Source organism: Myxine glutinosa, chromosome 8, assembly GCF_964187855.1.
Source record: "Myxine glutinosa chromosome 8, kmMyxGlut1.1, whole genome shotgun sequence".
In the NCBI taxonomy this organism is placed as follows: Eukaryota; Metazoa; Chordata; class Myxini; order Myxiniformes; family Myxinidae; genus Myxine; species Myxine glutinosa.
The window spans coordinates 150,483,940-150,497,502 of NC_136268.1; the positions used below are offsets into that span (position 1 = coordinate 150,483,940).

Consider the following 13,563-nt stretch of genomic DNA (forward strand, 5'->3'; position numbering starts at 1 on the left):
CTCTTCACGAAGAAAGGAAGAGCCATGCAAGCTATTCCCCCTACCAGAGGAGCCCTGGTACAACAAATCAAGAGGGCTGTGTACACGGGTGGCCACTGCTGGGGAAACATGCTCAAGGTTGTTATGGATCTGCCCTCACCTGGGGATTGGGGATGGATCGATCCCCACAACTGGAAACCCCTGTGGTCCATGCTTCCTGAAGCCAGCATTTCATCAAGGGAGCTGATTTGTTGTAAATGCAAAAAGGGTTGCAAGGGACGATGCAAGTGCAAACAAGCTAGTTTGAAATGTACCGCTTTGTGCCAGTGTGGTGGAGAAAATTGTGACGTATAAACAAGATCAAACTGGAACTATCTAGTAATATAAGTTACCGTTACAGTGCTTGGTGGGTTAATTGACATTGCTGGCAACACAAATGCAAATTGTGGTCATTTGGAGAATACAATTATGGCATATATGTGTATCTAGAGTCATTTCATTAGAACATAAAGAAGCATTTGTGTCGTCCGGTAAAAAATAATCGCGGTCAAAACGGCCATTTTGTAAAATGGCCGCCATGGCTACCATAGGACGTTTTCGCGGTGGGTCCATATCTGGAATTATTCATTAGATTATTATCTATGACTGTGCCAAATTTCATGCTTGTACGTCTAAACCCACAATTCTTATGATGGATACACCTATCTGCCTGACTAGTAGGCTGAATGGTGCTACATGAAGTCTCCGCTGCTTTGTTTTATCATTTGTAGTTTTGGGCCTTTCATGGTGTGCGCCTATGATTGTTTTCTGAACAGCAATTCCATTCACCCTGTGTGTTGTACCTGCACCAGTAAGGGTCTCTTCAAGGCGATCCATGTTGTCAAGGACAAGTCCATTGGCAATGCTACAATGGATCTGCTCAGGTAGCACAATAGCGTACTGTCGCGCAACTCCGATTAACACCAGAGTTGCGGATGCCGATTACGAAGGCTTTAACTCCCGAGGCGGAAGCTCAATATCGGATTACAAAATCGACACCTAAAAAACCCTTAAGCACGCGGAATGGAGAGGAACGGCGAGAGCCCCGCAGCCTTATCTATTAAAATCAAACACCCGGTAAACTGCGTTCAGATATATGTACAAAAATAATATAAGGGTTTATTCAAATGAAAAAGGCAGGACAGGAAAATGCACGCCGATAATAAATATCCTAATCGGGATCCCGCACACCAGACCTCAAATACAAAACGGGGGAATATGAATTAACAAAGAAACACGTCTTTTGTGTCAAAATGTACGCGGATGCGGCCTTATCTTGTCTTTGTCTTGGTGGCTGCCGTCCAACACCGCTCCTTTCGGCCCGATCGCACACCACGAGGTCCCTCGCTCCAAGTCCCACAAGGCCTCTCAGCACCGAGCACCAAGCACCGATCACCACGAGGTCGACAGCAGGACAGCGAGCTCCACTCGGCTACACCTCAGCCCAACTCAGGTCGGGATCTCTGAACGACTCGACCGTGCTGCTCAAAACAACTCCCTATGACTCAACTGCCAACTCTGCGAACTGTGCACTGCTTGGGCTCTCTCTCCTCGTGCTGAACTCAGGATCTCAACTCGACTCTGGTGCACACGAACTCTTGACTCAGACCTCACTCAACATGCTCAACTCTCCACTCTACTGCCGAAAATGGCGTCCGACCCTCGGTAATATCTCCGGCCGATGACGTCACATGGCGCACTGCTCTGCCAATCAGAGCCTCCCCCGGCTCGCCGGCCCGTCCATGGGCACGTCCACTGCGCCACTCTCACTCCCGTCCCCGACCCCATGGTCACAGCACGTGCTATGTGAGGTGGGTAGGCCTCTCGGAGGTGTAAATGGTGGTGGCCAATGGTGGCGGTGTTCTCGCCTGATTTCTTCCTAAGTCACGTCAGGGGGGAGGGCGTCATTTAGTGTTGTACTAAGGGTCCTAACTAATGTTTAAGTGGTCTGCAGTGCCATAATGGACAAAGGTTTGACTACTAGGTGAGACGTACACAGGCTCTACTGATTAACCCCCACACTAACTAACACACGAATCTCCTGGTAGATTCACAATTATACACCTTAACCGACAAAACGCCTAAACATGGACTGATTACAGGAAGTGTTCCTTATCGCGACATCTCGAAGCATGTTACCTACTCAGATCTACTCTGCTCTGCATTTTGCTCTGCCAAATTCGTAACAATACTCAGCTCGTGATGACAGATTATGAAGTGCAAAACCTGTATCAATCTCTAACGTTTTGGAATATGATATTCCATGACCCAGATGGTTCAGAATTTTTATTAGTTCAACATTTCCAATAAGAGACTTAACTGCAAATGGCAGCAGTATATGTTTAGGGGATTTGTTTACCACCACTCACATTGTCTTGTCTTGGCCAATGGAGTTGATGCATTTATAAACTTTATCAGGTGTCTCACTAGAATCCTCAACATTTCCATTTAACAAACACTTGTGGAATAGCTTAACCGAGGAAGTAATACATACAGCATCAATGTTCAGTTGTGATATAGTTGCGGTGGCCATGAGAGGTCTTCCTTCAAGCTTTTATTGTGAGTTCTCAACTTTACAGCTGCTTGTTGTCTTTATAGCTTTAAAATGTCTTGAAAATTGTTCTAGGTATCGCCTGATAGATTTTTTTTCTTCCATGAATCCAGATCTGGTAATGTTTTTTCGTGATTGTCATTTTCTAACACGGAAACCTGAAAAAAAAAAAAACTCGGTTGGGAACGCCCCTAAAAATTCTGGCCTATACCTCCAGCAAATTTCGTCATCCATATGATGTCATATCCAGAACTCGTATCTGATCACCCTGGCTTTATATATATGCAAAATGCTTATAGCCTGCTATATGACGTTAACGCTGCACAACGCAAACACCACATTTTGGACTTGATAGAAACACGCACCCTGTCTGCTGGATGCTGCAGCCACACACTTTGTTATAAAATTTATAATCACGCGAAGCGGCCTAGATTAGGATTATAATCAGGATTAGGTCTAGGATTAGGTTTAGGGTTAGGTTTAGGATTAGGATTAGAGTTAAGATTAGGGATAAAACAGTTTATGACGTGTCTTTATCTTATGGTCATGTTGATTGTTAACGTGGCTGGTATATACAGCCGATAATGTAAATGTCCGACGACCGAAACGGCATCAGAATATTATCGGACAAAGTTAGAAATAAACTTAACGTTAGACCTATAACTCGAAATCAAACTTGAAGTCTAACTATTAGACCTTGGTCAACACTGTGTCTGTAACACTAACACATAGCAGTGGACCACTGGCACAGTAGGGTCAGTGAGGTGTAAGAGAGGTCTCTCTTTACACCTCCCTGGTAGGGTATTCTAAGCACATGTACTAGATTTTACTGGCCAGCCATTTGCATCAGAATACATTAGTCATTATTACATGTAATAAACTACCCACTCACCTTCAAATTTTCTTCTGCTTCTCTACAGCTGTTCTCCCACTCCTTTTCGTCTCTGTGTCGGGTTGCACCCTGCCTTTGATGACTGGCACAGCATCAGGCTTCAATCAACTCAATTTCCCGATGTGAAATTCACAATACACACCACTGTCCTAGTCGTCGTCTCTGAAATGCGCAGTGCATATTACACTCCAGACGCTAGGTCCCTGACAGTTTGCCCTCGTCAGTTTCACTTTCGCTGTCCATATTTTGCAAAGATTTCTGTCTTTGGGGAACAAGTGAAAACTCACTCCATCTTTTGTCGTGTTGTTGCAACCTGCAACAATGCACCTTACGGGTATTGTTCCTGTTTATTCAACAATCAACTTTGGAAGTTGATGAGTACCAGTACTTGATCGCAATATGAATATACGTAAAAACGTCGCGCTGCAGCCAGCATCGGGCCGATCAAATTCGCTCTCGGCCGGACTTCGTTCTGGATATGACATCGGACGTCACGTGACCGTACAAACGTGAAGATCGAAGTTTTTTTTAGGGGGCGGGGCTTTGCGGTGTAGGAAGACATGTAAAATTTGCAGAAATAAATATATATTTTTTAAAATGGTGAATTTATTCATTTAAAAAATAATGATTTAATGTGGAAGAAAGTCATAGCTACTCTAAGAAGTCCAAGAGCATCTGTATTTCAGTGGACCTTTAATAAAAAAAATTTAGAATGCTATGGTACGTCCTTCAATAAATCGTTATTTGTTTAATAAAGCTGCACATTTCAGATGACCATGAAGTGAAAATGTAAACTTGGGATATAATACTACTTGGAAAAATAACGTATGGATTACTCCCACCAAGTGCTACCGGTAACCTATATTGGCCCATGGACTATTACTTCCTGCTTTTTGTTTAAAGCCTTAATTTACGATGAAGTCTCCATATCTTGCTTTTTATCCTAACGTGCTAACAAGTCTCCATATCAACCTTTCTTCATGCACTGGTTCAAACCTGTTTGTGGAATACATTGTTGCTATAAAAGTAGAAATGCATGTATATACTGTAGTCTTTATCGAAGTATCCCATGCAAGGTTGATGACTTTTCTTTGTATTCTTTTTTTGTTGTTGTTGTTCTTTTAAAAATCCCATCAGGGTTGATCCTATTCCGTTTGACACACCCAAACCACCTGGCCACACACGCTTCGTCTGCATCGCCGACACCCATTCACGTACGGACGGCCTTCAGATGCCATATGGAGATGTTCTCCTGCATGCTGGAGACTTTTCAGAACTTGGCCTCCCCAGCGAGCTCCGGAAGTTTAATGACTGGCTTGGTGAGTGCATTCATAAGGAATCGGCTCGACACTAAACGGCGTGTTTTCTGCGTAATCAGATGTCATTTTTATTATTTTCTTTACCAGAGTTACAAGCACAAAAAAATGACTTAACAACTGCAGGACTTTTAGGATTCATTTTTGTAGGAGAGCCATTTGTTGCATTTGCTACATGGCCATAAATGTACTATTGTTTCCTTGTGTGCTTTTGTTTGCCACAGGCAACCTGCCATATGAATATAAGGTTGTGATTGCGGGAAACCATGAGCTCACCTTCGACAAGAACTTCATGAGTGACCTCCTCAAACAGGATTATTACCGCTTCCCGTCGGTGACAAAACTCAAGGCGGAAGATTATGATGATGTTCAAGCCATCCTCACCAATTGTATCTACCTGCAGGATACTGAGGTGTCCATCAAAGGATTTCGCATCTACGGTGCGCCCTGGTCAGTCTGAGTTTGGCTTGAGAAGGCTGTGCACAAGCAAAGTTAACTGTTTTCTTTCAGGATTTAATTCCAAATCGGGGGGTTGATAGCTCGCCCATCCCGCTTGCAGCTGCTGTCTGTCCAAGGCACAACCTTTTTTTTTTTTTACCATTTGAACTTTTGTCATCAAATTTTCAACAAAGCTTTATTCTGAGAATATGGAGAAAACCAATTAATAATTGGGTCAAAATGTCACAGTGAGTAGAAATAGTCCTCAGCCCGTCAGCATGAGACGGCCGGATTTTTTGTCCCCCGTCGCACCGCGGAGCGAGAGGGGGACTATGGTTTTCCCCTCCGTCCGTGTGTGCGTCCATCCGTGCATGCGTCCGTCCGTGCGTGCGTGCATGCGTAAGCGAAGGACCGAATTCTAATTTGGTGTGTGGGTGCAACCCACGTCAAAATCCAAGATGGCCACCGCCATGTATGTCTGAACCTTGTGAGCAGAATATCTTGAAAAATAAGCGAAGTGCCATCTTCTAATCTGGTGTGTGGGTGTATCTAGGCATAAGGAAGAATGCTATTGAAAATTGGGTCACCACGTCAAAATCCAAGATGGCCGCCACCATATATATGTCAACCTTGTGAGCGAAATATCTTGAAAAATAAACGAACTACTAACTTCTAATCTGGTGTGTGGGTGTATCTACGCATAAGGGAGAACGCTATTGAAAATTGTGTCGCTACGTCAAAATACAAGATGGCCGCCTTGCGTCTTCCACTTTGTCAACTCGCATCACTTCACCGACGGGGGACCTAGGCGTAACGCTTGTTTTTTATTGCTTCCGTGTTTCTTTACTGGGTTTTTCAAAAAATGGTGGACTATTTGAACGTTATATTGTAAAAAATTTGCAAAAGGTAGCAAGCTCAGTGATACATTGATGGAAAGAATATACCATGCCATTTTCAAATTACTCATTATACCGCTTGTAATTGACATTTTCAATGTGTACTCCGCCTCTGTTGAAACAGGCTTTGATCCTGACTCCAAAATTCTCCCCAACTCGTCTGCAAGTGACTGGAGCGGTAGCCTAGCGTTAGTCCTTCACCTCCTACTTCAGAACAGGCAGGGTTTGAGGTTTGTTGGTGTAAACTTGACCTTTGGCAGCACCCCAAGATAGTAAATTGAATGGAATCAAATCTGGTCTGTCTGTTGCGCACTCATGCGCTGTGCTCAGGCTGATTACACGATTTCCAAACAGCTGGTGGAGCAAGTCGATGGTTCCACCTGCAATGTGTAGTGGGGCACCGTCCTGCATGAACCATGCAAGTCTGAGTTGGTTTGGAGACAGTAGTTGAGCGAGATCAGCATGGAATTGGCGTAAGGCCTCTCGGTACCGCTCGCCGTTGACTGTCACCGACTTACCATTGGCGTCCTCGAACCAATACGGTCCCAGCATACCACATCTGGCATTCATTGCACAGAAGCAAGTGGACATGTGGCCTTTGAGAGACATCTCAGACACCTCCTCAGGAGGCTCAGCACCCCAGAAGATGTTGGTGTGATTGTTGCTAGCCCCATTAAAATGGAAGTTTGCTTCATCACTGAACCACAAGGAGGTGATCCAATTTGGGTACCTTTCTATTCAGTCACTGAACCAATCACACATTGTTATTCATCTTGCCATGTCATTCAGAGTTCGTTTATGCCTTACAGATATGATGTAGGGGTAGAGCTTGCATTCAGAAGTGCACCACACAGATGAGGCTGAGATCGTCAGTTCTTGGGAACACCGACAGTGGGATTTCTTAGGACTTTTGATAACAGAATCTTTCACAAGATCAATGTTCTCTTGGTCCTTGGTAACACTTGGTAGGCCGCCACTGTTGCCTTTATTTTGATTTTTCACGCTTCCATGTGCTTGGAAGTGCTCCACTAACCACTGAACATTGTAATACTGACTATCGTCGGCGCACCTGCACGTAGGATTTTGTCTCAAACCACAAGGTCACAATTTTCACTTTTTGTTCCACTGTGAACACCATAGTTGATGTAAGGTCCTCGTGAATACGTATTAGAAATGGCATACCACCACCATAACCTGCAAGAGAGAAGGGTACAGCATAAGAAACGACAGAATATCAGGCTGCTGAAATAGTCCACTTTTTTGAAACACCCTGTATTTATTTACCATTTGAGCTTTTGTTATGAAATTTTAGCAAACCTTTATTATGAGACGATGGAGACACTAATTGATAAAATTTACATTAAAAAGTGAAAAGTGGATGTGGACGGGCTTTCTATTTCGAGATGCTTTCTAGTTACTCCCGCGAGGGAGTAATGCATTTGATTGTGTGTGTGTGTGTGTGTGTGTGTGTGTGTGTGTGTGTGTGTGTGTGTGTGTGTGTGTGTGTGTGTGTGTGTGTGTGTGTGTGTGTGTGTGTGTGTGTGTGTGTGTGTGTGTGTGTGTGTGTGTGCGCGTGCGCACGTGTTCTCGTGAACAAGATATCTGGAAAAGTTCTGAACGGATTTGGATGAAAGTTGGTGGGATGATTGCCCTTGGGATAAAGAAGAATTGATTCGTTTTTGGTGAAGCTCAGGATATTATTCTGGATCCATGAATTTTTTGAAGGATTTTTTACCATTGGAAGATAGGGCTCATTTTTTTTTAACATTATCTTCTATATATTCTATATTTAACATTGTGATATGAAAATAGTTTTCATATTTGTTGTAAATGTAGTTTAAACTCGTGGTTTTGCGTTAGAGCAGTGTATTTCTTTAGCAGCGTCGTCGTCAATGTTCATTTTATTTATTTATTTATAATAAAGACTTATTCTGTCATTTTAAAACCACCAAAGTGTGTATTAGGTTTCCCCGTTTCATAAAATGTATCGTTTGATACGTATAATGCTTTAAAACTGTTTTTTTGTTTTTTTTAACCTCAGAATAGATATCAACATTTACCTCAGCGAATGTCAATCGCGGTGTCAGTATTTGATGAACTTATAAAGACTTAGGTGACTTATAAGTGTGACCAGCATGTGCACGGGATTCTTCCCAGAAGAATGAGTGGTCGCATTAGCTTGTACGACTTAACATGAGCGAGTTTTGTTTTCACGTTTGGGCCAGTTTTACATGTTGTATCCCTAAGGAATGAAACGAACTTTTTTCTGGCTTACAATTTTATATGAAGTCACACATGCCTCAAAATACACTCACCTATATGGAATTGAACGCTGAATCAGAAAATGTCAGTGAAATTGCCTTGTTTTTTTTAAACATTATCTTCTATATATTCTATATATATATATATTTCTGTGCAGTGTCTGTCTTTTGTTGTCTTGTGTTGTCACTGAACTCCTCCCTCAAACTTTTGTGAAATCGTACTATTCCAACTTGACCCACGGCAGGAGTATGCGATCTACTGAGTGGCGTTCTAGTTTGACCTTGCAATGCAAGGAAATTACCCATAGGGTAAAGGGTAATTTTGCCCATTGATCCTGCACCATGTCTCCATCCCAACACTAGAGCCAATTCATTCCCACTCAACTGAGACACCATATGTCATGCAACACATGTGTAAAGATGTGAAAAAAGAGCCAAGCACATCTAACAATTTTTCTTCAAGTGGTTTGGGGATGGTGGGGGGAGGGAGTACTAGAAGCACAAAAGGGGAGGAGGGGGTACATTCCCGGGGGAGGGGAGGGGAGCAAAAGTACAAGGTGGGTTCCCAAGCTCCCACATGTGGGCCGAGGAAGTTGTTGAGGTAAGAATATTATTCCTGTTAAACAGTGAATTCCTATGTTTAGTCTTCAAATTACACAAAGTACCTTGGAAGATGCAAAGCTATGCTTGTGTGGGCCCCTTGTTTGTGAGTGGAATTTGTGTTTGTCAAAGGTGATGAATTATCATTGCTCCGTCTTTAACATTGCACGTTGTTTGTAGGAATTCTACTGAATAACATGTTGGGCCCATTGTCATTCGTCGATTCCCTCGCTGTCCCTTTTGTTTGGTCATCAACGCTTCATGACAATCGGGGCAGAAATATGGGTGGAGGGTTTGCACGAGGAAACAATCGTTATGTTAATCCTAAAATGCCCATTAATTTACATGGATATTTGGTAATTGTAGTCAATCTTACCTGTGAAGTCTGTTGTGACCTGTGTGCACAATTTTGAGAGTGAATCGGTATGCAAGGTTAAAAAGTATATTTGTTTCCAGCTTCCAAGCACCTCTAATTTTTAGGTGTGACAGTGACAAGACATGCTTTTGCTTCCTCATTATGAAGGTTTTTGCATAACATAATTATGCTAACCCCTCCAAGGAAACTGGCAACATTTTATGAGGTGCCAACAATAATGCAGCTCATCTAGGCCACCTGCAGCATAATCAGATTTTTAAGATCTAATTGCAAAGTTGTATTGATTTGTTAATTTGTTTAATGCAAGGGTGTGGGAAGCATTATGCTGTTTGTTAAAGTGCTATAGAGCTTCCTATATACGTATAGCAAGCCGTACAGAAGTTGATGAATGCCATGTGATGGAATTGCGACGTAAACTTGAGTTGAAAGAAGGAACAAAGCTCCTGCTAGCTTATTTGACCCACAGAAGACTCGCACAGGTCTCCGACATATGTGGCCCAGACAAGCTTGCTTAACAGAATACTCGGTTGACCTTCCGCTGCAGTACCGACTGTTAGCCGGAACAAATATTTTGCAAGACCGCATTCTCGATGAACAAATATGGATGACTCAACCATATGTCATTTGTACTGCCACGACGATAGGGCCTGGCGTTGCAGATTGCTATTTAGGAGTGCATATGTATGCTGAGCCCCACATTTATAGATTCAGACGAAGGAATGTGGTGTCACATTTGCACATGTAATTGTACACTACAGTGTGATGCGTTCCCGTTTTTCACGCTCAACCGTTCCAATGCACATAATTGGCTCTACCCTTCTGCAACACATCTTGCAAAACTTTGCACACCCGGTGGTGTAGTATCGATGGCAAGTGTATACTTTTTCAATAGCTCCCTTTCCCTCACCACCCTGCCCCCAATTCTTCATGTAGTCAGGTTCACTCTGTCAATAAATGATATTTCGTTCAAAATCATGGTAGATTAGCAAACCTATACATTTTTGGAAAGGTTATAGCATAAGGAAACTAAAAATCAATGTTTACATTTGGAGAGATACCTGTATGGCGGCCATTTTGGATTTTCAAAATGGCCACTGTAAAATACATATTTTGTTCTATTTCTGCCTCTAATTACCCTAATAACTTTTTTAATTATACTAAACCTATATTTTCAGGGACAAGGAATCCAATGAAAGTATCAAATTAGTGCTATGGGGAATGGTAAGACACGAATCAAAGGTTTTGAATTGCAAAATACTGTCTTTGTATTCGCGATAAGTTGCATAATCAAATACATGTTATCATTTTGTACAGGCAGTTAATAAGATCAAAATGTGTCACAATAATTCATATCACCAAACATACACAGGCAGTCAGCAAAATCATATATACACATGCAGTCAGTATAACTTCACATCTACACAGGCAGTCAATGACAAAATATACACAGGCAGTCAATGGCATCAAACATACACGATTACAGAATATGCCATTTAGAGTTCGTCATCACTGTCCTGTGTGTCGTATCCGACAATATAGTCCGCATCGTTTTCACAGTCCGTTCCACACAAGCAAAGGTCGGTCAAATTGATTGGCAAATCGAATTGGTCGAATGGTCGATCGAATCGAATTCGATGAATCGAATCGAATCGAATCGATCGAATTGGTCGAATGGTCGAATGGTCGAATTGGTCGAATGGAATTGGTCGAATCTAATTGGTCGGAATTGGCAAATGTAAACATTGATTTTCAGATTTTCCATGTAATAACGTTTCCAAAAATGTATAGGTTTGCTAATCTACCATGATTTTGAACGAAAAAACATAGTGACCCTGACTAATGACTTGAAATATATTACATGTTTTTATTTTATCATCTCAACTAGATGTGGTGATTACAATGTTTTGTGCAGCTTTGACATGCACACCATTAAGACTCATAGAAATGACTTGAGTTAATATCCTTATGTGGTTATATAATCACATGTGTAACCACTTTTTAGTCTCACCCCAAAGCGGTTGCGCGACTATTGTAAGACCCCTGTCTATCTGTTCATGTGTCCACGTTTATACATATTCGCTTTAATTTCTTTTTTCAGCAACTGCTTGTCCGATCGATTATGAAACTTTCAACATAGGAGAGACTCCCTATGGAAAGTATTTTATTACTAACTCTGATGTTGTAGGTCACATGTTATCACACCTATATTGGATTAAAGGGAAAAATTGGAACATCTCCAAAACCGCTCAACAAAAATTTTTTAAACTTGGCATATCGTCAACTAACTCCATGGGGTACATAAGGTGATAACGATAATGATGAAGTGGTATTCCAGCCATAATTAGTTGAATCAAATCCTTATCCAAAAAAATCTTAAACTTCATGTATCTGATCTCCCACCTTATGCGAGTGAAAAATAGAATTAATGACGTCACATGGTCTGGTGGCCACATTGGATTGTAAATAAAAACGTAAAAAATCTTCTCCAAAACCCCTTATCAGATTGATGCAGAACTTCATACATATTATGGACTAGCCATGGGGAATATAGTTTGAATTTTTTTTCATATCTACCTTCATTGAGGCAATTTAGCCTTAATGTGCACAAAAGTGTTTGTTAAATATCCTAATCTATATATATAAAACAGTGTGTGTGTGTGTGTGTGTGTGTGTGTGTGTGTGTGTGTGTGTGTGTGTGTGTGTGTGTGTGTGTGTGTGTGTGTGTGTGTGTGTGTGTGTGTGTGTAATGTTACCGATAGACTCCTAAACGGAGAGGCTCACGTGCTTGATATTTGGCATAGACATGGCCATTGAGCCTGGGAAGAACATGGCCTACCTAAAAAAAATTATTTCATAATATTTTTTTACCATATTTTTACCTCAGCGCATTTCAGCGAGGAATATTATACACGGAATCTGAGCCGGTGGCAGAGCAGCGCGCTGATTCGCTCAGAGCGATCACGTGATGTTCCATCCCCGCCGCCAGACCATTGAACATAAAACACAGTTTGTGTGTGTGTAATGTTACCGATAGACTCCTAAATGGAGAGGCTCATGTACTTGATATTTGGCACAGACATGGCCATTGAGCCTGGGAAGGACATGGCCTACCTAAAAAGATTTGACGAGATCCATATTTTTTATTCATATTTACCTCAGCGCATTTCAGCGAGGAACATTATACACGGAATCTCAGCATGTGCCAGAGCAGCTCGCTGATTCGCTCAGAGCGATCACGTGATGTTCCATCCCCGCCGCCAGACCATTGAACGGAAAACATATCGAATCAATGACCATTGCCATTCACACCACATAGGCGGAGATGCAGCTACCGGGCGCCATCTTGGTTGGCACTCGATCCTGGGCAATGGTGATTTCCGTCACACGTTTGCACGTAATTCAGAGCGAAAAGCGATTGCGTTTTTTCACCTTTTGTGTGATCGTGTTTTGTGTCGATTTTGTGCGATATGAATTAAACGTCTTTGAAACAGCTGTGAAACGTCTTTCCACAACCCTTCCGTAACCGATTGGAGCAGTTTATTGCCGCTCAAAATGGCATTTTAACAGTTGTCTGGCTTTTAAAATCTGGGACACGTTCAAAACAAACGAGATCCGCGAAGCGAGTTGGTCGAGTCGTGCTAACCAAGCTCCTCCTCCCTCCCCCTCCCCCTCCCCTCCCCCTCCATTCCTGACCCCCCCTCCCCCTCCCCCTCCTCTCCCCTCCCCCCTCCATCCTCCCCTTCCCCCCCTTCCCCTTCCCCCTCCCTTCCCCCTCCACCCTACCCCACCCTCGATATTCCTTCCACCATGGTTGCGGTGTCCATCTTCCTTTGTAAAAAAAAAAATAAAAAAATTGGGAGCCATAAATGAAACGCTATCTGCAGCGAGATGTTTGAGAGCTCTTTGGTTATTGTTTGAGAGTTACTTCAGTGCAGCAGAATCTGGTTTTCGCACAGGCCAACTGGCAAAGACTGCAATCTTCCCTTTCAAGAGGATGGGGTTGTCATCTCCACAGCATCTGATATTTATTCCACTTGGAATACTTGCACAAAAGCTCTCTCTCTCTCTCGCTCTCTCTCTCTCTCTCTCTCTCTCCCCCCCCTCTCTCCCTCTCTCCCTCTCTCCCTCTCTCCCTCTCTCCCTCTCTCCCACACTCCCACACTCCCACACCCTCACACTCCCTCTCTCTCACACTCCCTCTCTCTCACACTCCCT

At 42.7% G+C, this 13,563-nt stretch overlaps 1 protein-coding gene across 7 annotated transcripts in view; it reads left to right on the forward strand.

The window, feature by feature from the left end:
* Positions 1–13,563, forward strand: part of LOC137433013 (metallophosphoesterase MPPED2) — a 139,682-nt gene that overhangs the window by 105,340 nt on the left and 20,779 nt on the right. For all 7 annotated transcript variants that reach the window (XM_068125389.2, XM_068125393.2, XM_068125388.2 and 4 more), the window contains exons 3-4: positions 4,599–4,780; positions 5,002–5,227. In XM_068125389.2, coding sequence (XP_067981490.1) covers positions 4,599–4,780; positions 5,002–5,227 — 408 coding nt within the window. The remainder of the gene's footprint in view (positions 1–4,598; positions 4,781–5,001; positions 5,228–13,563) is intronic.